Source organism: Cucumis melo, chromosome 2 (genome assembly GCF_025177605.1).
Source record: "Cucumis melo cultivar AY chromosome 2, USDA_Cmelo_AY_1.0, whole genome shotgun sequence".
Classification (NCBI taxonomy): Eukaryota; Viridiplantae; Streptophyta; class Magnoliopsida; order Cucurbitales; family Cucurbitaceae; genus Cucumis; species Cucumis melo.
In genome coordinates, this window is record NC_066858.1 from 25,625,865 (window position 1) to 25,650,876 (window position 25,012).

The window sequence follows — 25,012 nt, forward strand, 5'->3', positions numbered from 1 at the left end:
TTATTCCGTCGGAGGACAGTGATTGGGAAATTTTGATTATTTAGTTATTTAGTTAAGAAATGTAGGTCTTGTTTTAAGTGCTTTCATTAGGTTACCTTTAAATAAAAATGTAGCTTTTGTATAAAGTATTTGATTAGATTTTTATCTACTCATTCTATACGCTCTGAATGTTTACTTTTTGATTAATAATCCAAATTTTCTAGATTTTGATATGTTTTTTTAAATAGTTTTATGTTTTCTCTTTTTTTGTTATATTTGAAGATGCTACAAGTAAAAGAAATTTAACTAATATATTATATTGTTTATAAATCATAAAAATTTTATTAGATAATTTAAACTTGGGGATCGGGAGAAAAGAAGAATAACCACATGTCAAGTACGAGAATTCAAATATAATGAAATCGCTCTTGTCCTGGTTTACAAGAGCAAAACATTTGATATATCAACAAATTGGCGTACATATATAACATTTAAATACAAAGATCTAAGTCAAGAAGCATGACCTGACATCTCTATATTTTGAATTCACAAAAGTTAAGAAGTGCAACGTTCGCTCGGGCTTCGGTACATGAAACATTGGTGCTTGCATGCTTTAGCTGACATACTGCTTCTCAAGAAGGCTTCCACAAAATGCCAAATCAAAACGCTCTTCTGGGGGGTCTCCAATGCAGTCAAAAACTGCATCTGCATTTAGAAAATCTTCCTCAGCCGTGTACCTGAAACACAGATTAAGGCGAAGATCTCATTTTGGAGAAGAAAAGAAAGTACATTCATATGTGTTATAGAACTGAATCCACGAATGTAAGGATATAGTAACAAAGAAGACATACATCTACTTATGATCTTGTGGAAATGAATAGGATACAATTCTTAACCAAAACAAGTATTTATTTTATCAGAGATACTTTATAAATGTGCAAAATATTTGATGCTTGAACTCGCAAAAACAATATGTTCCAATAAACTAAGCCATAAAGGTGTTTACTGGATAGTGTGAAACTCACCCACTCTTTGTTACTATGCACTTCATTCCAGCAGCTTTGGCAGCTGCAAGGCCAATGGCACTGTCCTCCACCACAACACAACTACAAAAATAGCAAGTGCATTAATTTTCTACACATGATTGCCATTAGTAGAGAGATAAAGTCGTGAAGAAAAAAGAACCCTTTAGTACATCAACATGATTTTAGTTAGTTCATTGTGACTAAACTTATAAAATGAGATACTTTTCAAGCAGTCCTATCAAATATCCAGGCATACTAGCTTATGGAAATACTAAGGTACCGTTTGATACTCGTTTGATTTTTGAAAATTAAACTTATAAATATAGCTTCCACATGTGTATTTCTTTGTTTCATTATCCACTTTTTTGAAAATTTCAAGCCAAATTTAGAAACTAAAATAAATAGTTTTTTAAAAGTTATTTTTTGTCAAGAAATAATTATAAGAAAACAATTTTTTAAAATCATAAATAAAAATTAAATGATTATAAAACTAGATCTACATATTTTCATTTCTAGGTATGTACCTGGAAGGATCAACACCAAGGGTGTTCGCTGCTAAAATATAGATAGCCTGTAATGAAGAAAGGCAATTTAGTTTTAACAAAGCACTAACTTCTCTTTATATTAAAGATTAGTTAGTCAACAATTTTAGTAAATCTAAGTAGATGGATATCTAATATATTTTCGGGGGTGACCGCGTGAAAGAGTAAAGCAAAATGTAGTTCTCCATTCTAACAATTATCGATAAAATAATAACTTTGACAATGAAGAAACTAAAATCAAGGAAAATTTCATTGTTCTTCTCTAGATATCTTGATATTAGCAATCAACACTTGAGACTTTAGAGGGATAGAATCTTACTGGATCAGGCTTCTTTCGAGGCACTACATCTCCTGCAAATATCTTCATTTGCTCAGCTCGTTGAGATCCCAGTAGAAACGATACTATTGCAGAAACCTACAATTGAATGGATGAAGTTCAGCTGTTACATTCATAAGCAGATGAAGAAACGATATTTCAATTAATCTAGTAATAACAAACAACGGATAGTTTTTTTGCGGTGAATACAATTTGATACAAGCAAAACAATTGTACTACAATAAAAACTACACAATATAGTAGGAATCACGAAGATTACAAATATAAGCTACTAATATTATAGAACCTGGTAGTGCATACCGCCTTCTCGTTAGAAGTGCTACAAACAGCAACTTTCACTCCTTTTGCTAATGCCTGATCAATTAGCCTACACAATTTAAATACAACTATCTCAATAACATAGAAAAGTCCATGTGCACGTACTCGCTTTAAGACTACCAATAACACATATGCCCATGGCGAATTTTCCAAGGGGATAAAGATGAGAAGTTTAATTGCATTGTGTCGATCAGTTAAAGCAGAGCAATCTGAGGACTATGCCAATGAGAACACAGAACAGTACCATACCTAGTAAACCAAATAGCAGAGGGATAAAACTGCCTTGGAATTTTTCATAAAATATTTTAATGTATTTTTATCATGGTTGTGCATTTTCTAATTCCCCAATAATTGCAATCAGCATCAAGATCAAGGGAGTTAGAGAGGTAACTAACTAACTTTGCAACGCCAGGTCGAAGCGGTAGTAATTGCTTCTCAATAAGAGCCATGAACAAATCTGTCTTTCGTTTGTGAAGTCCAGCAATGAATGCCTTTCTTTCATCTTCATCTTTTGGAGCCTTTTCTGGCCATCCAACTTTATTGAAGTACGCTGTCATCCTACAACAGTCAAATATCATACAACCACTGTCACCATTATCTTCCAAGAACTCCAACGAGAAAAAATAACCTTATTCCGATGCCAAGCTCTAACTGTGAGTGCAAATGTACTTAAATCTTCAAGATCTCACAGCTGATCAAATTTGTGAGACCAAAAAAGTCAATTACCTTTCTTTTCCACCACCAATTTTGAGTAACTCGCCATACAAGTCTACATCCCAAGTAACGCCCAATTCTTTCTGTGAGATCATTTCAATTACAATATCGTTAGGTTAGGTTAACCAGAAATCAAAACTAGTCTAAAACATGTTGCTTAATTCTCCAGATTCAACCAATTGAATCAGAAAACTAATTTAATCATCTAAATGCCATTCAGTTCATTGAAGTTCATACCATCACAAGTACTAAAAATAGCCCTACGTTACCATAAACTAAATCAATAATCATAGACAGAGAAATAGATAAACCGTAAAAGAAATAGTGAAGAAAAGAGTAAAACCTCTTCAAAAGTCTCATTGAAGGAAATCCGATGGCCATCCTTTTCAGTATCGACAAGAACCCCATCGCAATCGAAAAGAAGAGCAGACGGAAGAACAGAAGAAGCCTGACAAGTGATCCCATTAGGAGCATTCTTAGCGTCTATTGGCCGGATTCTCGATGTTCGATACAAACTTAGGCTCTTGCCCAAGAGAGAAGTAGAGAAACTTCTGTTATGGGGTTTGAAATAAGCGACGGTGGTGGCAGTATGGGGAAGACAAGGCGTTGTAGAACCGGAAATCGAGGGCGAGGAGAGGGAGAGTGTTGTGGACGCCATTGGAATCCAGTCTCCTTCTTCTTGTTCCGGTTTTGGTTTTGTGAATTACTGAAGTGGGAATTCAGTTGAGGATTTTAACGGCTTTTGTGACAAAGCTTATCCACTAGAGCACCACAGATTTGTGTTTTGTTGGTGGGCCGTTGCATGGACTGCGCGCCATCAACCTATTCCTTCGACACGATGTCGTTTTGCACGGATTAAAACATTTCATCACACATATATTTTGTGTTATGTTACCATTATTTAGAAAAGTGTTTATTTTGTGTGTATAGTGTAATCGAAACTATCCTCATCTAATTGTAAATAAATGTTTGAATTAACAATTATGTCCTTTTCAATTACAAAACTATTCGAATAAAAGTGATTTATATTAATATAAAAATTATCAGAAAAAACATTTACTATCTTGTCGTAAATTTCTTTCGTTTTTTCTTTAAAATAATTGCAATATTTTGATCAAAATGTTATTGTAATTTGTTTTTAGTACAACAATAGGTCGAGATCGGAATAAAATCTTATAGGCTTAGTTACTAAGTCTAAAAAGCAAATATTTATGCTTTAAATGTAATGGGATAAGGGTATTTGCGTCTTTTGGATTGGTAAAAGGGTTTAGTATTCCAATGTTGAAAAGTGTTAAAACTCCTAAACTATTTTGGTGCCTAAGAAGAAAGCGTAGTGTTACGGAGAAGGTTTTTCTGTTCTCATGGCGACTGCGATGGTGGCGGAACCAAATCGGAAACTGCCTCGGCCTGGCCGAGGCGGCTTCGAAGGCCATGGATTTTCCGAAGAAGAAGCTCGAGTTCGTGCTATTGCCGAGATTGTCAACTCCATGGTCGACCTTTCGCGTAAAGGGCAAAACGTCGATCTGAACGCTCTCAAATCCGCCGCCTGCCGGAAGTATGGCCTTGCACGGGCACCAAAGCTCGTTGAAATGATCGCAGCACTTCCTGAATCGGACCGCGAGGCCCTACTACCGAAGCTTCGAGCCAAGCCGGTTCGAACAGCCTCCGGTATCGCAGTCGTGGCCGTGATGTCTAAGCCGCATCGTTGCCCTCATATTGCTACGACGGGGAATATTTGTGTGTACTGCCCCGGAGGACCTGATTCAGACTTTGAGTACAGTACCCAATCTTACACTGGTTATGAGCCTACAAGCATGCGTGCAATTCGTGCAAGGTTGGTTGTAAGCGTAACTTGTAACTTCTAAGATTTTGTATTATCTTCTTCTTTTTTGAGTTTCGAATTCTTTGCTTGGAGTATTCTTCATATCTTTTTTACTATGTTATTGGATGTGTTACATATCAATGTGGAGGAAAGAACGATTGTAGAGGAGAGTATTTGAGAATTGAGGATGAGAATTTTACCAATTTATAAGGATACGGGCCAAGTATTGTTCTTTTTGGCCAAGAGATTAGTAAATTTCCAAATTCACATTTAAAGGAATACTTTGAAAACCAATGGGGGTGAAGAAAATGAATGTAAGTAACTGGCAACTGCCTGTCCTGGGAAATTAACATAATGGGATGGCAACCTTCCATGTAAACAAAATTACCCTGGCTTTTAATAAGAGTATTTTGGCTTTTTAAGATTTTTTATCATCGGCAGTATGTTTGGTTGACTAAATATATGAATTATCTTTAGAGTTTTTACTACAATTATTGTTGCCTCTGTTCTATTTGTCAGTTCTTAATGATATTGAGCTGCTTTGCATACGTTTTGATATCTTTCTCATCTGTACTGCTTCCGTCTTGATTGTAGATACAACCCATATGTCCAGGCTAGAAGCAGGATAGATCAGTTGAAGCGTTTGGGTCACAGTGTTGATAAGGTTCCTTTTTCTTCTCTATGAACTTTTTCTGCAGCATGGTAAATTATCATTTAATTTTCTGTTTACTTTCAGGTTGAGTTCATCTTAATGGGTGGGACTTTCATGTCGCTTCCTGCTGATTATCGTGATTACTTTATAAGGAATCTTCATGATGCTTTGTCAGGGCATACTTCTGCCAATGTTGAAGAGGCAGTTGCCTACTCAGAGCATGGTGCAGTTAAATGCATAGGCATGACGATAGAAACGTGAGTTTTTCCCCCAATATTTGAGTTGTGAGCTCCAGATTTTTTCGTCTCTGTATTCTGCCAGTTGAGACTGCTTCTAACTTTATCTTTGTGAAGTCTTCATTGAGTACGATAGTGTTTGTTCAACTAATGAAAAAATGGTTTCATTGTTTCTTTGGTTTTGCTCAACCAGGAGGCCTGATTATTGTCTTGGACCTCACTTGAGACAAATGCTTTCTTATGGTTGTACACGACTAGAGATTGGAGTTCAAAGTACATATGAGGATGTGGCTCGGGACACTAACAGAGGGCATACTGTAGCTGCCGTGGCTGATTGCTTTTGCTTGGCAAAGGATGCTGGTTTCAAGGTTTGTATATATGGATTTGCAAAGAATGCAGTTAAGTCATAGTTAAATCATTTGCTAGCTAACTTAGATCTGTGCCAGGTTAAGGATTTGACTTTATTGCTCAGGTGACATGATCTTCTTCTCTTAGTAGGCTTTATTCTTTTCATGTAGGTTGTAGCACACATGATGCCTGACCTTCCAAACGTTGGGGTTGAGAGAGACCTGGAGAGTTTTCGCGAGTTCTTTGAAAATCCTTCATTTAGAGCAGATGGGCTCAAAATATATCCAACACTTGTAATCCGTGGAACTGGGCTCTATGAACTGTGGAAAACTGGCAGGCAAGTAGCTCATCATAAAACATGTTATATTCTCAACCTTGATTTGAAATGTTTGAGTTGTGACCCGTGCCTTATATAAATTAAATCTTCATGCTCCCAATTATATTTTTCTTTTGGGGTGAAAGTAGTAATTATTGATAACTAATAACCTTTGCAGATCGTCATAAATGTTTGTTCATATGCAGGTATAGAAACTATCCCCCAGAGCAACTTGTTGATATTGTGGCAAGAATCCTGGCTATGGTACCACCTTGGACCCGAGTTTATAGAGTACAACGGGATATCCCAATGCCTTTGGTTACTTCTGGCGTAGAGAAAGGAAATCTTCGAGAGTTAGCTCTAGCTCGGATGGATGATTTGGGCTTAAAATGCCGTGATGTTAGGACTCGTGAAGCTGGAATTCAGGTTACTGAACAATCTGTTTGCATCTTTGTTCTTTATTCACTCGTTCATATGCGCAATTCAAACCTAGTGCTTTACTTTAGTAAAGGATGTTAAAAGTTTTCCCATCTCGTGACTTTAGGACATTCATCATAAGATTAAACCTGATGAAGTTGAGCTTGTTCGTCGTGATTATATGGCAAATGAAGGCTGGGAAACATTTCTATCCTATGAAGATGTTTGCCAGGTATCTTCTTCCCCCACCCTCGACCCTCAGTTTTTCATGCAAGTACAAGTTCAAGTCTAATGCTGTGTTTTAATAATGGTGCATGACTATAGCCTCCATTGTTAGGTCGTATGTACTAAACCGTGTATTTCTTTGTGTTTTACTTTATGCAGGACATTCTTGTTGGTTTGCTTCGGCTGAGAAGATGTGGTCGTAACACCACTTGTCCCGAACTCGTGAAGTGTTCCATTGTTCGTGAACTCCATGTGTATGGAACTGCTGTTCCAGTTCATGGACGTGATACAGAGAAGCTGCAACACCAGGTACTATAGCTATTTACTTCTTATATAAACAAACCTATCTGATCATTCGAATGATTTCTTTTCGAGGCAACTATTAGCAAGTACTGGGTTTATTAGTCATGTCCATAAAAGTTCCATGCAAAATAATTGAAGTGTTCTTGATCTTCACACAGGGTTATGGTACGCTTTTGATGGAGGAGGCAGAGCGGATAGCTCGTCATGAGCATCGATCAAAGAAGATTGCTGTTATATCAGGCGTTGGGACCCGCCATTACTATAGAAAATTAGGCTATGAACTTGAAGGTCCATACATGGTGAAAAGCCTTGAGTGACGAGTTTGAATTATATTATGAATCAATTTTGTTTCGATGGTATTAGTTAAAATGTTATGTTGTATGCTTCATTTTCCTTTTACTGACCACCTCCCGAAGTTCTCCCCTTCAGTTTTGGTTGTAGATATTTTCTTTCTTGGGTAGAATTACAAAGTTACCCATTCAGGTTATGTTTAATTGTCCATTGCTCTCAAGTGAAAATTTGATACAATCAAGTCACACTCCAAGAAATTCAGGGGCTTATTTGGAAGGGGAGTATTTGTTTATAGTAAAATTGTATTTCTTATAATAAAATATTTCTTTGATTCTATATTTCAGCTTAATAACATATTTTTGAAAATATTTATAAATATATTAAAATATTACCATAATTTTTAAATATTTTAGTTCATTTTATTATAATTTAAAAAATAACCTAATAAATAATATAATAGATATTTTAATAAAGATAAATTAATTTAATCTACGAAATTAAATGAAATATAATGTTTTATTGGTATATTTAAATATAGTATTAAACAGTAAAACCTATCTTCAAATATAAACTAAAACCAAATAAATAAATAAAAAGGGTGGCTGTGAGGTGTCCAGATATTTATATGAATCGATATGATGTCCTGTTCCCTATAAAATTCCGTCGGTTTATTCAAATATCCACGACGGCTGCATCCGCAACGCTCTCTTCTTCGATCTTCCCTCTACTTCGTTGCCATGAGACTTCATCACGTCATTCCAAAATCAACCTTTCTTCCCATTTTCTTCACCTTATCAAGCAGAACACCCAATATGCCTAAAGTAGAATCTCTGTGCACCATGACCAATTTCTGTGCACATATCACGCCAACTGTTCGAGAAAATGCATCAACCAAAACGCCCATTACTACCAACCCCCCTGCATCAGCCTACATACACCTCCCTTTTTGTCGAAAGCGCTGCCACTATTGCGACTTCCCCATTGTCGCTTTGGGATCTTCCTCCAGCCAAACTGACGACGACCCTCGAATTCAGCACTATGTAGAGCTACTTTGTCGTGAAATTAATGCTACGAAGTCAGAATTCCAAACCAACCAGCCACTCGAGACTGTCTTCTTTGGAGGTGGCACCCCTTCTCTTGTGCCGCCCAGGCTTGTTTCGTTGATTTTAGATGTGTTGCGATCGAAATTCGGGTTGGCTAAGGATGCTGAAATCTCTATTGAAATGGACCCGGGCACTTTTGATGCGAAGAAAATGGAGGATTTGATGAAGTTGGATGTGAACAGAGTGTCTTTGGGTGTTCAGGCATTTCAGGAAGAGTTACTCAAGGCTTGTGGAAGGGCTCATGGAGTTGATGAAGTTTATGAGGCTATTGAGATTATCAAGTCGTGTGGGCCTAAAAACTGGAGTATGGATCTCATTTCTTCTCTACCTCACCAGACAGCTTCAATGTGGGAAGAGAGCTTACGCCTCACCATTGAAGCACAACCAACTCATGTTTCAGTATATGATTTGCAAGTTGAAGAAGACACAAAATTTGGGATATTGTATGTAGTAGCATTGGTTATGAATGTTTTGAATGAGTTTAAATATTAATTTGGTCCTCGTTATTTTCAACCTTAGTTTATTTTGGTCGTTGTAGTTCATCTTTAGTCAACTTTTGATCCTTAAAACTTTTAAAAGTGACCATTTGTCATGTACTTCATCTTTAGTCTATTTTTGATCCTTAAAACTTTTAAAAGTGACCATTTTAATCCCTTTATTTTTATATTTAAAGGATCAAAATAGTCACTTTGTAAAGTAAAAGAATCAAAATGAACAAAAGTTGAAAATATAGAGGGACCAAATTAGTATTTAAACCTCTAGATTGCTACTAATTTGAACAGGCGTGTGCAGGTACAAGCCAGGGGAATTTCCATTGCCTTCTGACACAGATTCAGCTGGATTCTACAGAATGGCTTCAAGAGCACTTGCCGAGGGAGGTTATAGCCATTATGAGATCAGTAGTTACTGTAAGAGTTCGTTCGAGTGTAAGCACAATTCGACTTACTGGAAGAACAATCCTTTCTATGGTTTTGGTTTAGGGGCAGCTAGTTATCTCGGCGGATTGAGGTTCTCGAGGCCACGGAAGTTGAAGGAATACACAAATTATGTTCAGAATTTAGAGAAGGGGCTGTTGGATTGCCGTGGAAATAATGATGTTGATGTCAAAGACATGGCTATGGATGTCGTGATGCTCTCTCTCAGAACTTCCTCAGGCCTTGATTTGCAATCGTTTGGAAAAGTATATGATGGTCGTCTTGTCCATGAACTTTGTAGGGCCTATCAACCTTACATCAAAAGTGGCCATGTGGTTTGCTTAGATGAGCAGAGGAGAGCTCTCACAGTTGATGAATGCAATGGCTTGTTATTGAGGAAAGAAGATAATTTTACAAGGCTGCGGCACATTCGACTTAGTGATCCAGATGGGTTTTTATTATCAAATGAATTGATCTCTCTTGCATTTAGAGTCCTATCTCCCTGAAGGCTAAATTCCAATCTGGTTTGATTAGCCTTTCCTGATACCAAATCTTGTGTTCCATTTCTCATTTCTGTTATTTCGGCTGTAAAAAAGACTAAAATATTGCCAAATTTTTAAGACAATATAGGATCATGCATCTGGCAACGAGAACCTTGCTGATTAATCCGAAATAATTACTCCGATTATAAAGTTATGCTAATCACTTACCATAGAAAGGATTCTCTTCATGGGAGTTGCAGTGAAGTATGACTAAACCAGCAAGCTCAATAAGACAATTATGGATGAACTTCTGATCAGGTTAGCAGTTGGCCGAGATCACTGTTTTCTGAAAATTGATTCATGGAAAAGGTGACCTATTCCGTTTCAAAGCTGGAATTAATTTGTAGTCATATTATGGAAAGGCACGAAATCTTGAAAACAAGACTGACAGAGCATAACCTTCAATGGAGGGAAAGGTCAATTCGAAAAAGGGGAAGATGGATTTGCGTATTTTAAGGCCCCTTTCGGGTCTTGACTTTCAAACTGTGGCTGATAAAGCTGGTTTATCCTATTCTAGATTTGTCTCTACTAGAATGTATACTTATCCTGCTCTAGATTGTGTGGGGCCTTTGACATTCATAGTCGTTGCTAACATGCATCGAAGAATATTAAATACAAACAGAGCACGCACACTGGCAATCAATCTCCAGTCTCCACTATCTTTTAATTATCTTATTATAGAAAAAGGAGAAGAAAAATTGTAATAGAACCGACAGAAATTAGATAGCAGTTACCTCCACACTCATCTTAATAACTTGATAGATGATGCCAAAGAATGAACAAATGACGGAAAAAACTTAATCAGTATAAGGCAAGATATATCCAATTTACAACTAGATGACGCCCTGGCTAAAGGACATTTGGCTATGATATACTCGGACATAAACAAAGTCCCTGAAGTTGACGAGATTAAAAATGTAATAAAATAGTTTTGATGGGTACGGGGGTAAAAGGTGCTACCAGTTACAAGGGTTTGCTTTTACGCCCAGCTTTTGAGATTCGTTTCAGCACTTCGATTCCATTTCTTGATTCTCTGTAAAAGACGCCCATAAAAGGGGTTATGAATCATGGCATAATCTTATTCGGATGAGGCTACAAGGTAAAAGAGAGTACCTGCGGTGTAAATAGACAATGACATAGAAAATTGGTAGCAGCATCAAAATCAGTATTGAAGATGCCATGTAGAATATGCCTGGTTGCCTCTGCAGATATAAAATATTTTAATAAGAAACATAGAATGGAACCAAACAAGTAAGAAGAATAATTATACGGTTCCAAAAAAAGAAAAAAATTCTATATGAAATGATAAACAACTCCCTTCTTTCTCTTTCGTTCTTAGTTTTTCCTTTCTTTCTTTTTTGAAAAAAAATAATAAAATAATAAAATAAAATTGGAAGGCTCCAATGCCATGTCATTCCACAAGGGAGTGACATATTTAAAAGTAAGAAACAAAATAACTATTTTAGAAGCAGAAAACCAGCTTGATGTATTAATTGAAGTATTCAGCAATTGGCTTATGTTTAAAGGCTCACCGCTGCTCCTCTAGAAAATGGCTTTTGTTTCCCAGTGCAAGAATGAGCTCCACAGAATTGGTGAAGAAACAACTCTACGGAGTATCTCAGACATTAAATTAAAAAATATGAGCAATTCCATGAGGAACCTTTGAAAAAGGACAGATATTATAGTGAAAAGGAAAAAGGAGAAGAGCTTGGTGTGCGTGTGTGTGTGAGTGGGTGGGGGGAAGAAGCTTACCATGAAGACGGTTTGCTGATGGTCCCTCATTAATTGGAAAACAGCTATCAGCAAGACTCTGTTAAAGAACTTGTAGAAATGAACGATGGGATTACACAAAACAGAAGGCAAGAAATTAGCAAGCATTTTGTGTACCAGTAAGCAACCTCACATAAATGCTTGTTCCTAGCAGCAGCTGCAGGCTTGCATTTAGATTTACGAGACTTGATATCCATCTTTAGGTCACAATGTAATGCCCCACATAAATCAGCCAAGCACTTCCCGTGGCTCTGCATTTACTAATAGCAGGTAAACAACGGCAATCAAACTCAAAAGCAAGGAAATAAAGTACATAAACTGAGTTCAGAAAAAAATGCATAGAAGTCACTTGAGTAGAATAATCCAAGCTAGAAAAAACCTGGCAATCCCTTGTGAAAATGGGAGCCAATCTACATGCAAGGTCACTCTCTTAAACTATTATTTTCTACATGCATACGGATTGTGTAAATTCTCGTGTCTAAGAATCATTGGATGTAGGAAGGACGTAAGACAAATATCCTAAGAAAAGAAACGTGGAGCCATGAATATAAACACTAATATTCGGAGTTATTGGACTTTGTTCTTCACATCATTTCATGTCAATGCTTCAAGGATGAAAGAAAGTTGCTTCACGTAGCAATTTCCAGGAAGCCGTGGCTTCAGAGACGTTTCCATGTTATTTAAGGTGAGAAAGATGGGTATAGAAGAGGTTGACCATATCATGACTTTCTTGGTTTGAGAGAAATTTCTATGTGTGGCAGTAGAGATGGATGGGTAAAGATGAGATTGTAAATAGCATGACTTTCTCGGCTTCTACATGGAAACTGGGGCCACTTTGACTGAGATTTCACTGTAACTACTCTACTTCCTGATACAAAACAATATGAACGACCCTTTGTAAATTTCTTGAGTTTCTTCGGAAAATATGCCATCCTCTCCTTTTCTGCATTCCTCTCTTGCTAGTGTTCTCTTTCTGAGTAGTTAGTTTTAGCCTTTAAGATTACTGCAATAAATTTTTTCTTTTATCGTTCACTGATATTCAAATACTTGAGCAACACACTCACCCATTAATGTCATGAAATGATGAAAGTAAACCTTCTTATTTGATTATTAGAGGAAGCAGAAAGAAGACACATGTTAGTGAATAGCCAAATGCTACACTGCCTCTGCCGGCTATAACATGAAATCCAAGTAAATATAGATGATGCTACGGAAAACCTATGTATTATGAAAAGGCCAATTTCAAATAACAGCAGATACTAATACATGACCCAAAAATGTTGACCATGTTATATAGTAACTATAAGAATAAAATATAACTATGAACAATGATTATAACATGAAGAACATACAACATTCAGAAGATTGCTGTGTCTGTTGTCAAAATGCTTATCGAGAAAATTTTCAGCACGAAAGCTTTTACGACAGTATCCACATTGCCAATGATTTATATCAAGATGAATCTTGTGCTGTTCCTGATCTCTGAAGAGATCATTGTTTGGATGAAGCCTACACTGGGTGGAAACCTCATAATTTTCTATCTCCATAAAAGGCAGTAAATGCTGCAGTAGAAACAACAGAACATCAATTAGCATGTCTGAGTTCATAATCTGTAAGTAGCAGAAAGAAAGTTCAGTCCGTACCTCCTCAATAATATTCCAGGCTTTCCTGCTTCTTTCTCTGGAACAATGAACCTCATCAACATGCTCTTCGTTTTGCTCAAGAGGTCTACATAAACAAATTTAAATAGAGATGCCAGCAATGTCAAATAGTAGGTTTGAAAAGTAAGACACACAAGGCAACAGCTTCTTGCTTGCCTTGGATCACAAACACACAAAAGATATTGCCTAAATAAGATGCATTGGTTAGAGAGATACAGAGATAGAAGTAAAGTTGTAAATAAATAGAATGTCGAATAAGTTACAACCAAAGTTGAAATACAAAATTGGGCAATAACACATCTTCTTTGGAATCACATCAATTGCATCTGCAAACATAATTGTTGGAAAAGGGAGGAGAGTTGAGGAATATAGTTTATATTTTCAAAATTGACTTGGAAAAAGCATACATTTCACGGATTGGGAGTTTCAACTAGCCGAGATGGAGAAAAGGGAATGTGAAGGTAAATGGGCAATATGATGACACAATGTATTTCAGACACTGAATTTTCAATATTTCTCCGCAGCTCCAAGGGAACAAGGAGAAAGCCCTTTCTCCTTGTTTATCCAAATAAGAAATATTCTTAGCAGCTAGATCAGCCCATAGATGCAAAAGGACTTGTTGGAAAGTTTTTGTGTTGGTTAGGGGAGAATTCTCAAAACCCATCTTCAGTTGTCTCGCCTTGTGATCATTTTCATTGGGACAACAAAGTTTTTACTGAAATTTATGCTTTAAGTAATAAAGTTGTTTGAGATAGCTTCAGGATTAGATCAATCCAAGAAGTTTTCTTTGAAATATCAACATTCTAACGGAGAAATTAAAATTAGAAGTACTCATGTGACCTATCTAATGTATTCTTGGTACTGAGAAAGCTGTACGAGCGGAAAATTTTATTGAAAAGGAAAAACGATGGGAAAATGAAGACGGGATGAATTTGTTTAGGCTTCATCCTCAATATAACTAATGGTGTTAATTATTTAAGGCTTCTTGTATTTGGACTGTTTCTGTATTAGTTCAAATTATGGTGCTTTTTTTTTTTTTTTTTTGAAATCGTAGAACATTTTTATAAGCTTGAAATAGAGGAGTTATGTTTTTGTAGTGCCTTTCCACCAAATAAATGAGAATTTTTTCCTTTTTTTTTATATAAGAAACAGAGATATATATACATGTATCTTCTTTAGTATGTGTGTGGTTGCATCTTCTTTAGTGAACTGATACAAAGACGATACAATACATCAAATGAATCAAATAACTAGCAATTAATCAATACTCCTGCGTATCTGATAACTTTAGGTTTTCACTAAGCTATAACTTGAGAGAGGGAGAGAGAGTACACTGTGATGGGAGAAAAGAGCTACCTCAAAGTCGCAGATTGCTCCTCGTCCTAAAATGAATGAAAAAGACCAAGGTAAGAAGAGAATGCACAGACATGTGAGTAATGACAAAAATTCACAAAGCAAACAAATATAAGGAGCAATGAGGGATTGGCAATGAGAAAGAAACATACTGGCAGCATCCCTATCTCAAGTATTACCATTGGCAATGAGAAAGAAACATACTGGCAGCATCCCTATCTCAAGTATTACCATAGTCCATCACAAGCAGATCACAGTAAACAGAAGTCTTAGCTGTTTTTTTTTTATGGTCTAAGTGGCATTTAATTTGTCCAGCTCATAGGTGAGTGCTGACCAAGCTTATTATCACCTCACATGATGACCGGTGAGGCATGTTCCTGAGGAACCGAAGAATTTGGTCTTGACTTGAAGGTTTTTTTATATGATTATTCTTTTTTTTCTTCTCAATAGTGCACGGATTGAAAACCTGGGAAAAGGGATTGCCTTCAGCATTGTTAAATGAGTGATTCTTCTTGTAAAGATCTGAAAATTCAAAGGCTTTTGGGTTTTGGTAATCCTGAGTTGAATTGAAACATGTAAGATGTTTTCTCTTATTTTGTATCAGCTGAATAGCATCTAACCTTCAGTTGTTATAGCGGATGTAGATTCTAAAAGGCCTTCCTCTGTGTTTATCTCTTTCTCTCTCCTTACACTTATGTAGCTTATTACTGATTGATTCGTGGAGTTGATTAATTAGTATGCTCAATGGTTTGCTGATATTACTGACAATTTTGTTATCCGATTGAAATAACTCTAACCGTGTAAGAGATGTATCAAATAACCAGATAGAGTACATCCAGGGAATGACCGAATGACTGAGTCGGTTGAAAAGCTGTGTTTGCTCAATATTTTTCAGTTGTGAAATTTTCCTCGCAAAGCTTATACCAGTTTTTTTTTTAAGAAACTGAACTTTCCGTTAATGAAATGAAAAGACACTAATGTTCAAATTACAATAAGACACAATGAACATAAGAATTTCACAAACCAAAGTTCACAAGAACACCCACCCAGTTGTCTCAACTAGGTTGGAACACCTTTGGCATTATCAGCATATCCCAATACAAAATACAAAATACAACTAATGAAGAATTACAATACCATATCGAAAAATAACAATGAAAAAATGTTCATTATCTCAGACAATAAAAATTAATTGATCGAGACTATACCAAATTCAAAAAGCTCAATCGATGACTAGAAATGGATTAGAAAAAAAAAAAAAAAAAACCCCATTTGATCACAGTAGGAAACAAACCGAGAATAGCCGTGGTTTATGCATCAAGATCAACCTATAAGATTAGGAATCTATGATAAGAGGAGACATATTCGGTACCTGATTGTTGTGTGAAGGAGGTAAAGGGAAAGCAAAATGAAGAAGTTCTTGAAGAGAAAGTAAAAATGAAAGAAGAATTATGGTGCTTGCTGTTTCTTTCTTCTTCATTGCACTGCTAATTTGCAAGCTTCGAAACAACCTGTCACTATGGCCCGATTGGGGTTTTGGAGATTCGAATTGTAGCCGCGAATTATACCGACTTTTGCCTCTCTAATCACCTACGCGTGGCCCCGAAAATAATATATTAACAACATTTTGTTAATTATTTGATTTCTTTTCGTTTTTGATTTTTAAATATTAAGTTTATAAACACCTTTTCTTTTTCACCTCTAAATTTTCAAATTAATTATACATTTTCTATTGATATTTTCAAAAAAATTTTAAAAGTTGTAAAAGAATAGCTTTTTAATATGTATATAATAAGAAATTGTTTCTTTTTTTAATTTGACCAAGAAATCAATTCTTTTATCCAAAATAGTTTATTGAAAGTAAATTTAGGAGGAAATAGACTTTGATTTATTAAAAGTAAATGATTATCAAACTAGTTTAAGAATTGTTTATATATATATATATATATATATATATATTTCTTTTACTTTACCAAATCATGCATAGATTTAAGACCAATATTTTGTATTTTAGAAATTAACATATAGTTTCAAAAAAATTATAATATAATATGACCTATTATATGTTAGTAAATGTAAAATATCCAATTTAACTAAATAGATATTTAAAAAGAGTCTCTTGTCATATAATTCCGTTGTCGTCCAGCGGTTAGGATATCTGGCTTTCACCCAGGAGACCCGGGTTCGATTCCCGGCAACGGAACTTTTTTTTTAAAGTTTGATTTTTGGCCAATAAATTTATTTCAACCATAATTTACATGATTTTTTATTTTAAATTGGTGTATATCCATGGAAAAAAAGCTTTCACCAATTTCTTTTCCTATTTTTAAGAGATTTCACCAATTTTTTGAAATCTTAATTAACTTATGTATCATTCATTTTAGAAGACGATGGAGTATCTCCATGAAAAAAAAAGCTTTCACCAATTTCTTTTTTTAAGAGATTTCACCAATTTTTTAAAATCTTAATTAAATAACTTCATGAAGTCAAAAGGAAATCAAATGAACCATTAATTTTAGAGGGAAGTTAGTTAATATTTCCATAGAACAAACTCTAATGAAAGAAAAAGAATTCGACTCAATAATAAATAAGCATTGTGATCGTCATTAACTAACAAAATTTCTCCCCCTTTATCTACACACTCATCGTTTGCAAATTGCAGTTACATAATTATAAGATTAATGATTGTCCCTAAGGTAACAGAACTTTTAATACTTTGCAAAATTAAATAATAATAATAATAATAATAATAATAATAATAATAATAATAATATAACAACCTATTTTACTTATTTTTCTTCTTGCCTCTTTTTCTTGAACTAGTTTCAGGAGCTTCTGCCTCTTCTGCTTTCTGCTCTGCCTCCAATATGGCAAGCTTATTCAAAGAAACAAGGAACATGTAAGAATAAGAGCATTTCGAATACTATAGTTGTGGCTCTGAAGCAAGTCAAATAGAACTTACCTCATCAAGGATGGGTTTAAGCTCCCTGTAACGAGATTCGGCAAGATCGAAACCATCTTTCCGAAGTTCCTATATAAAGACGTGAAGAACATTAATACTATTCAGCCATACACAAAGATGAGAAAGGATAAGAAAATTGGATTTTGGACCTGTTTTGTTGATAAAATCTTTTCCTTCGAACCCTAGTTTCTCTATTAACCCCTATTAGCAAAATGTATCCCTCTTTCCTTTATGGAAATCATTATGTAAAACCAAGGCTTAGTTTTATTTAGCTTGAGGCAAAGCATTCCCATTCATATAATGATCTAGCTTGTTATTCAGTGTTGAGGATCTCATATTGGAAAAAACAAGGAAACTCACAAGTCCTCCTAATGTTCCAAGAATTCAAAATATTCCTGTGTACTATTTTCCCAACATCCTAATTAAACTGCGTGATGTACACTAAATAATTTCACAGATCACTTTACATAACTTATTTCTTAGTCTGCCAAGAAGGATTTTGTACAATGGTTCAAAATGGAAAAACAGAACCGTATGATTTTCTTTAATGAGATAAGAGGAGAGGAAATCTATTCAACCAAACTGAGCATAAAAGTTGCTAATCACCGGAAAAAAGAGAAGCAAAAGTAGAATCAACATTTTAGATGCAAAAGAAATTCCATACCTTTCCAGTATGTTGCGTATGCTCATGTGCCGCCATTTGCCAGTAAAGATTTGTACGTTTATAGAACTCCCTTAGAGATTCTCCAGGCTATATCAAGATATGGTCGAGATGTACCAATGATGGAGTGAGACAAAGGAACTTAACTGAGCATACAATTCAAAAACTAAAGGATCGCTATTATAGAAATTGAAGCCAAAACTATTTGATTTTTGTTATATTTTAGAATATCAATTTTAAAAACGGAGAATTGCAAGAAACTCCCTAGTTCGTCAACCACATTATATATACTATAATGATTATAGATTATAAATGCTACCATAGGAGTTCTTTGTGAATCTGAAAGCCCAAGGTTAGCTCTGATTTGTTCAATCCTTGCCCGCTTCTCCTTCCTACGAAGATTCCTGCCCTCACCCTTGATTAAAGCTACAGCATCTCCTACTTTTTGCGACCCGTCATTCCCAGCCTACAAAAATAAATAAGATCAAATGAAGAATGGTCAATGAGAATACAGCTCTGGACAGAATTGTATCATTTGGTTCCATTTCACATGCAAAATCCCATTAGCAACTTTGCTTGATTCTTGAAGAGCAGCTATCTCCATAACATATACATTCCTGTTTGCCAAAACAAGAAGACAAAACAATGTCCCATGCAAATGAACCAAGAATAGAAGCAGAGTAATGGGATTAGCATGATAAATGGATATTCTAAGAGGTGAGAGACACGGGGTATTTTATTTTGCAACCAGAAATTCCTAATTGCAATAATCAGTAAATAAGGAATATAGGACACAGTGCACCTCAAAATCCTCCTCATCACTATCCCCATCACTTTCATTGCTTCCTTCAGAATTATCATCATTCTCACTGTCATCTTCATCATCTTCCCCATCTTCATCCTCTGAGGCTTCTACCCATTCAGATTCCGTGGCCTTCATCAGAAACAAGTGGCAAAGTAAGAAAAGTATAATGTAAAGATATAGGCGATTTACAAATTCAAGCATATCAAACAAATACAATTATGATTTGTCCAAATAGGGGCTGGGGATGATCTTCATCTTACAACCTTGAGTTTACTTTCAAATATGAAGAAAAGACTCAAAAAATTATGGGAACTACGAGTTGCAAGGGGAAACATAATAATCAAGATTAAGAGTAGCAAATGATCACAGGATGATGATACTTAACCTAGCAATCAACGAGTCACTGATAAAACAGGAAAGAATGATCTCTATTTTTTATTGTTAAAAAATAGCATACCGGTATAATGCACTTCCATTCATCAAGTTTACTGAGATTGAGAGCATACAAGTCATCAAGGGTGATCTCTCGATCTTTAATCTCCATCATACCACCATATATGTACAATGTATCTCTTCCAACTACCACGCAGGAGTTAATACGTCCACAGGGCTTAATCACCTATAAATTTACAGTATTTTAGAATATAAAAGTTTCAAGCTAAATCTTAATGCATGAAAGAATGAAAAATAATAAATGAACTCCAGTGCAATATACCTCGGGCAAAACAGCATTTTTGTTTGAACTAGATTCTTGTTGTTTTTTGCCAGAACTTATTTCCAATCCACCATTGTTAATAGACACAGATGAAGATATGTGATGAAATATTTCATCAATGTCAGTTTCCATGCTGCATGATTCATCCACGACTGGAGCTTCAGTTTTGCCAACGTCAATGACCTCCTCATTTATATTATCATCCAACGCAGCCTCATTGTCCTTTTGGTCAGAATTTTTTTTAATCTGCTAAAAAAATCAAACCATCAACAATATATCTTATAAATGACAAATTCATTAAACATCCAATATTTAGAAAGGTCAAATGTGTTCAAAGAAAGTTATTTTGCTTTTAAAGGAGTCTAGAAACAGATAACTAGAAATTTATCGAGGTATTACCTTTGCCTTTATCGACTTCTCCTTCCGTAACTCTAGAGGATACCTACCCACAAGAAGAAGAAAAACATCTACCAATTAGCAGAGAAATGATTTTACACTGTGTGTATATACCAATCATACAAGACTCAAACTTCACTTCAACGAGGCACAGGAAATTGGAGAATATAGCACCCCCCCCCCCCCCCAAGTGCACATGAAATAATAATTTGCACTTACCATCGATGGTTGTCTATTTGAAATGCATAGAGTTCATTCAAGAATAGACTCATCATTGCATCACCGCCTGCATTTGGAAATGACCAAGGATCACATACATTGGTGAAAAAAATGAAAAAAAGAAAACCAACCCAATAAGAATCACGAATATAACACACACACCAAAAGGAAAAAAGAAGTAAAAAGAACTTCCCTAAAAAAGGAAGTCAGACAAATAAAAGAAAAAAACATAGCTGCAGACAAATAATTCATGACAAGTACAAATTTTAATATAACTCCAAATAATGATAAAATACATTGGTCGCTGCTGATCATGGTATTATAAGACCTGAATTTAGCAGTGACCTCTTAGTCTACTTTAATCATATCAAGACAAGACTAGGAAAACCACTTTTTTCGTTGGTGAGAAAACTAGGAGACCTACTTCATCAATCTCCAATTATCAACTTAGCACGATCATGTCCCTTCCGATAATAAAAACAGACTTCTCGATTTCAAAGATCTTTTGTAATTATCCTTTAGACTTTATTTTATATTGTTGGATCCCCTTTTCACATAGAGGGTCCCCTATCTTTGTGGGCTTAGGTTTTTCGTGTGTCCGTGTATTCTTTCATTTTTCTCAATGAAAGATGTCTTTTCTATATAAAAAATAAAGACAAACTTCTTTTTTCCTCATAGGAGTTTAGTTTCCCAGGGTCACAACTTTTTTAAAAAATAAAATATCCATTTTCATTGAGAAAAAATGAAAGAATACATGGGCTTGGACATACAAAAAAACCAAGCCCACAGAAAGAAGGGGCACCAACTATGTAAAACCATTCCTATGGAATAACTACAAAAGTTTTTCAAATCAAAGTCCAAAGAGAAACATGAAAACAAACAAAGGGCCAAAGCTCTCAAGGATCCCTCTCCACTCCCCTAAACACCCTATTGTTCCTCTCGCCCCACAATTTGACCCATAAGCCATAACACCGCATACACACCATCAAGCCAAAGAAATTGGTCATTCTCCCTATAAGGTGGAATGAGGGGGAACTCCTAAATCATAGCACTGACATTTCAAAAGCTAACGTGTCCTTTCCACAAGTCTTCAGGTTTTTCAGCCCCTCCCCCCACACACACAAAAAGGGGTTTGTATCAACAATTATTCGATAATTAGCAAAAAGGGTCTGCAGTAGTTCATTCCATTCATACTTCGTAATATGTAAGTACTTGCCTTCAACTTCCATGTCCACCACTCCCCCAAATAGCAAGGCCCGCCTCTTATGAACACACATGGAGAACCCTGCACGAGGCCCAGGTGGCATCCCACCTTTTTTTACCTATAAAAGGAAACGTAGAAAATTGCATCAGAACAAGTCAGTTCTAGATACATGATCCGAAAAGGAAATACACAACAAAGAGCGAAGAGTGGAACCCAGTGAATGGACAAGTAAAGCTTGAAATCAGGACTGAGTATACACCTTGTTCCATTGCCAAGTCCTCGGATCAAGGGACCACATGTCTGCATGCACAACTCCTCTTTCAGAAGTGCCCTTATCAGATTGAATTTCTTTAAAATAGCCACCATACAAGAAAACCTGTAATTCAAATAAACACTTAAGATAGTGCAGCAAAAAAATCGTGTCTGTAATGTTGTAACCAGAATGGTTAGATGCTGCATGATCAACCAACCTCATCTTGGTGAACAAAAAATTGAAAACCACTTCGAGGACTAGGCCACATTGCACCAGGACTGGGCTTTACTTCTTGCCACTAATAGAACTTTTTGTTAGTATTCATCATTGAGCTAGATCAAGAGAATAATTAGACAATGCTATCTTGAAGAGGGAGAGGAAATTTTGATAAGAATTAGTTTCACCTTGTACTGGTCCAGATCAAATACATACATATCGTTATAGTATCTGCAAAATCATATTTGAGAAAAGCTTTAGTGAGCAGATTGAAACCAAGATTCTTGTAAACGGAATATCTTCACAGTTGTAGGAAATACATAGAACCATGTGGAAGAAGACAAATGGCAGAAAGAATACATAAGGTAAGTTTGACATGAGTGGAAATAGCAAATGTACCTTCAATCTTAATACCAGTATGTAGACACACACACACACACCCAGTTCCAATGTTTTTCTTGAAATATAATTCATATGATTAATATAGAATCCACCAACCTCACTTCTCTTAAAGTGTCATAGAAGCCACCAAAAACAATAATTTTGTGCTTGTATAAGACCTGAAACACAAGCAAGAAAATGTTGTGCAAATAGAAAAAGATATAACCATATCAGATATTAAAGAAGCATGGTATCCAACAATTACCATCCGATGACCAGAGCGTGGACTGGGACAACCTTTTAAATTTAATTGTTCCCATTGATTTGTTTTCAGGTCCAGTACCCAGAAATCCTATAGGTTTGTGTAAGGCACTAAATCAAATATAGTATTGGAAGCCAACAGGTTGCTTAGTTAATAATAAATAGCATGCACTTGCAAAAACTAAAAGAAGGAATGAAAATTTCACCTTGTAGTGATGAAACCTCTCTTGGTTAGGAGATGTAAACTCTCCACCTGATTGCCAAAAAAAAAAGCAGTCAGCATAGTGCATGTTAAATATTAGAGATGCGTCTTTGCATTCAACCAAAATTATTCACTGACCAAAAATATAGAGATAATTCTTCCAGGCAACAGCTTGATGAGCACTACGAGGAGGCGGGCTATTCGGACTTGAAATTACTTTCCACTCTAGTTTCTCAACATCGTACCGATACAGATCACCATAGACATATGTCTGTGCCAACTCAAGTTAATGAACTGCAGGTGTAAGACCTGATTAACTACTTCAAATAGACACATAGAAAATTGTCCTCAGCTTACCTTAGTACCATTGTAGAATTCACCTCCATAAAGGATCAACTCTGTTTCTTTTAAGGGATTGATAGTCAACTACACATTGTTTCCAATAAACTACAGTTATTGATTTCACCATAAGTGTGAAACACAACAATTAGAAATTAACTTGATAGTCCATACGTAAGAAATATACCGAACAATTGGACCGAGGAGATGGCGCAGGGACATTCTCCTCAACGTGAACTTCCTTTTTCTTCGCTTCCTCCTTTTGTATACTCAACTGCCAGAATTCAAATGGGCAAGAATAACTCACTTTACCAAGTTTTAATCACAAAACGGATCATGAAAAATTTCCCATTCAAGCCAACCATGGACCCAGAAAGTTAGTTGGAATAAACGTGACTCTCAAAAGTACCCGTTTCTTTTCATCTTTCTTCCTTGCTTGGACATCTAAAGTGAATATATCAAAAATCCCAATTCTCAAAACTAACTCTTGAATGAAGGAATCTATAACAGTAACAAAATAAACTAAAATAAAGAGCTCAAGAGTGAACTAATATGAATTCGATAAAGAGCTGAAGCATTATTATATAAGTATTGATCTGCTTCATTTGTACTCGCTAGTCAGATACCAACAACGAATTAAAAGTTGTGAAGAATGAAGAAACATACGAGAATTGCATCAATGTCGTCCTCGGGAGAGAGCTTCTTACTCTCCCTACGAGCTCTCTTTTCCTCGGCTTTGGCTGTTTTTTTCTCAGTCTTCTCTTTTCCCTTCCCGGGTTTCTTCGTCTTCTTCCCCATTTGAATTGCAACTCTCTGCTTACGGAATCGCCTTTCGGGCCTCAGCTACAATTGCAAATTACAGTCGAATGCAAGCGAATGGTTTCCAGCTCCAACCACGAGTTCTACACAACGGAACTTTGATGCGGCGCCCGCGCCTTACCACCGAGACAGTATTGAATAAAATTGGTTCTCCTTTTAGAATACGGTGTCGTCTTGCATAGTAACTGTTCGTTGAGCGTTAAGCTAACCGATATTTATGCAATTCAACTCGAGTTGTATTAGTTTAAATTATAGTAAGATGTATCCATTTGAATAGTTGATTATGTTCACAATTCATTATTCGTTTTATTTTATTTTGAAAAGTTTACACATATATAAATCGAATGTATTGACGATTTTCAAACTATCAAAATAGTTAACTACTGACTTAGAGATCTTGTATGATATCAATTATAAGTGGCTGACTTGTTAAGATAGCACATTAGTTACGGCAATTTTAACAACTATAGCCTAAAATAAAATGTCTTATTACATGTTTGACCTAATATTGTCAAATTTTTCGTTAGCTTCAATTTTAGACAAATGTAGGGTCTAAAAGAACAAACTACCCATCTTTATTATTGATAATATATTTAACAAATTAAAAAAAATGAAATAAGGAGAATGGACCAAGATTTGCATTTATTAGATACCATATGTAAATATGGTATGTAATTAATTAAATTATGTTAATGTTATAATCAAAATTAT

General features: G+C 35.6%; 5 protein-coding genes and 1 non-coding gene across 6 annotated transcripts; 3 read left to right on the forward strand and 3 right to left on the reverse strand.

Annotated features, from left to right (window-relative positions):
* Positions 1-370: 370 nt before the first annotated feature.
* Positions 371-3,727, reverse strand: LOC103502348 (CBBY-like protein). The gene is made up of 8 exons (XM_008466258.3): positions 3,259-3,727; positions 2,928-2,998; positions 2,601-2,759; positions 2,184-2,250; positions 1,866-1,961; positions 1,529-1,575; positions 1,005-1,085; positions 371-716 (listed from the first exon to the last, which is right to left on the reverse strand). The coding sequence occupies exons 1-8, from the start codon at positions 3,571-3,573 to the stop codon at positions 593-595; spliced, it is 960 nt and encodes a 319-aa protein (XP_008464480.2). The 5' UTR covers positions 3,574-3,727; the 3' UTR covers positions 371-592.
* A 492-nt stretch (positions 3,728-4,219) lies between these two features.
* On the forward strand, positions 4,220-7,721 carry LOC103502347 (elongator complex protein 3). The gene is made up of 9 exons (XM_008466257.3): positions 4,220-4,749; positions 5,332-5,401; positions 5,474-5,646; positions 5,819-5,993; positions 6,144-6,310; positions 6,496-6,715; positions 6,834-6,938; positions 7,091-7,240; positions 7,393-7,721. The coding sequence occupies exons 1-9, from the start codon at positions 4,277-4,279 to the stop codon at positions 7,549-7,551; spliced, it is 1,692 nt and encodes a 563-aa protein (XP_008464479.2). The 5' UTR covers positions 4,220-4,276; the 3' UTR covers positions 7,552-7,721.
* A 401-nt stretch (positions 7,722-8,122) lies between these two features.
* LOC103502346 (uncharacterized) lies at positions 8,123-10,727 on the forward strand. Its single transcript, XM_008466256.3, has 2 exons — positions 8,123-9,071; positions 9,421-10,727. The coding sequence occupies exons 1-2, from the start codon at positions 8,263-8,265 to the stop codon at positions 10,046-10,048; spliced, it is 1,437 nt and encodes a 478-aa protein (XP_008464478.2). The 5' UTR covers positions 8,123-8,262; the 3' UTR covers positions 10,049-10,727.
* Positions 10,728-10,860: 133 nt separating this feature from the next.
* LOC103502344 (uncharacterized) lies at positions 10,861-16,457 on the reverse strand. The gene is made up of 9 exons (XM_008466255.3): positions 16,241-16,457; positions 14,872-14,897; positions 13,498-13,582; positions 13,207-13,416; positions 11,983-12,105; positions 11,837-11,894; positions 11,617-11,690; positions 11,198-11,286; positions 10,861-11,117 (listed from the first exon to the last, which is right to left on the reverse strand). Exons 1-9 carry the CDS (start codon positions 16,346-16,348, stop codon positions 11,048-11,050), a joined length of 843 nt encoding a protein of 280 aa, XP_008464477.2. The 5' UTR covers positions 16,349-16,457; the 3' UTR covers positions 10,861-11,047.
* Positions 16,458-16,999: 542 nt separating this feature from the next.
* Positions 17,000-17,071, forward strand: TRNAE-UUC (transfer RNA glutamic acid (anticodon UUC)). The gene has a single exon. It is a non-coding gene; the product is annotated as a tRNA-Glu (tRNA).
* Positions 17,072-17,425: 354 nt separating this feature from the next.
* On the reverse strand, positions 17,426-24,476 carry LOC103502343 (uncharacterized). Its single transcript, XM_008466254.3, has 20 exons — positions 24,149-24,476; positions 23,670-23,756; positions 23,501-23,569; positions 23,282-23,414; positions 23,148-23,194; positions 22,946-23,032; positions 22,798-22,859; positions 22,488-22,530; positions 22,301-22,381; positions 22,090-22,206; positions 21,843-21,948; positions 20,627-20,693; positions 20,411-20,453; positions 20,012-20,257; positions 19,754-19,915; positions 19,294-19,425; positions 18,811-18,957; positions 18,495-18,581; positions 17,831-17,899; positions 17,426-17,743 (listed from the first exon to the last, which is right to left on the reverse strand). Exons 1-20 carry the CDS (start codon positions 24,278-24,280, stop codon positions 17,654-17,656), a joined length of 2,007 nt encoding a protein of 668 aa, XP_008464476.2. The 5' UTR covers positions 24,281-24,476; the 3' UTR covers positions 17,426-17,653.
* Positions 24,477-25,012: the final 536 nt, after the last annotated feature.

Excerpts from the sequence above, each read along its gene's own strand:
- LOC103502347 (XM_008466257.3), top strand. The coding sequence starts at position 4,277 with ATGGCGACTGCGATGGTGGCGGAACCAAATCGGAAACTGCCTCGGCCT. Across the intron at positions 5,402-5,473 it reads TGGGTCACAGTGTTGATAAG|GTTGAGTTCATCTTAATGGG; the intron begins GTTCCTTTTTCT and ends GTTTACTTTCAG. Across the intron at positions 6,311-6,495 it reads GAACTGTGGAAAACTGGCAG|GTATAGAAACTATCCCCCAG; the intron begins GCAAGTAGCTCA and ends GTTCATATGCAG.
- LOC103502344 (XM_008466255.3), bottom strand. The coding sequence starts at position 16,348 with ATGAAGAAGAAAGAAACAGCAAGCACCATAATTCTTCTTTCATTTTTA. Across the intron at positions 11,895-11,982 it reads GGAACAAGCATTTATGTGAG|AGTCTTGCTGATAGCTGTTT; the intron begins GTTGCTTACTGG and ends GTTCTTTAACAG. Across the intron at positions 11,691-11,836 it reads ATCAGCAAACCGTCTTCATG|AGTTGTTTCTTCACCAATTC; the intron begins GTAAGCTTCTTC and ends GATACTCCGTAG.
- LOC103502346 (XM_008466256.3), top strand. The coding sequence starts at position 8,263 with ATGAGACTTCATCACGTCATTCCAAAATCAACCTTTCTTCCCATTTTC. Across the intron at positions 9,072-9,420 it reads GACACAAAATTTGGGATATT|GTACAAGCCAGGGGAATTTC; the intron begins GTATGTAGTAGC and ends AGGCGTGTGCAG.
- LOC103502343 (XM_008466254.3), bottom strand. The coding sequence starts at position 24,280 with ATGGGGAAGAAGACGAAGAAACCCGGGAAGGGAAAAGAGAAGACTGAG. Across the intron at positions 18,958-19,293 it reads GTGATGAGGAGGATTTTGAG|GCTGGGAATGACGGGTCGCA; the intron begins GTGCACTGTGTC and ends TTATTTTTGTAG. Across the intron at positions 17,900-18,494 it reads ATACGCAACATACTGGAAAG|GAACTTCGGAAAGATGGTTT; the intron begins GTATGGAATTTC and ends GTCTTTATATAG.
- LOC103502348 (XM_008466258.3), bottom strand. The coding sequence starts at position 3,573 with ATGGCGTCCACAACACTCTCCCTCTCCTCGCCCTCGATTTCCGGTTCT. Across the intron at positions 2,251-2,600 it reads CTTCGACCTGGCGTTGCAAA|GCTAATTGATCAGGCATTAG; the intron begins GTTAGTTAGTTA and ends TAAATTGTGTAG. Across the intron at positions 1,086-1,528 it reads CTTGGTGTTGATCCTTCCAG|TTGTGTTGTGGTGGAGGACA; the intron begins GTACATACCTAG and ends CTATTTTTGTAG.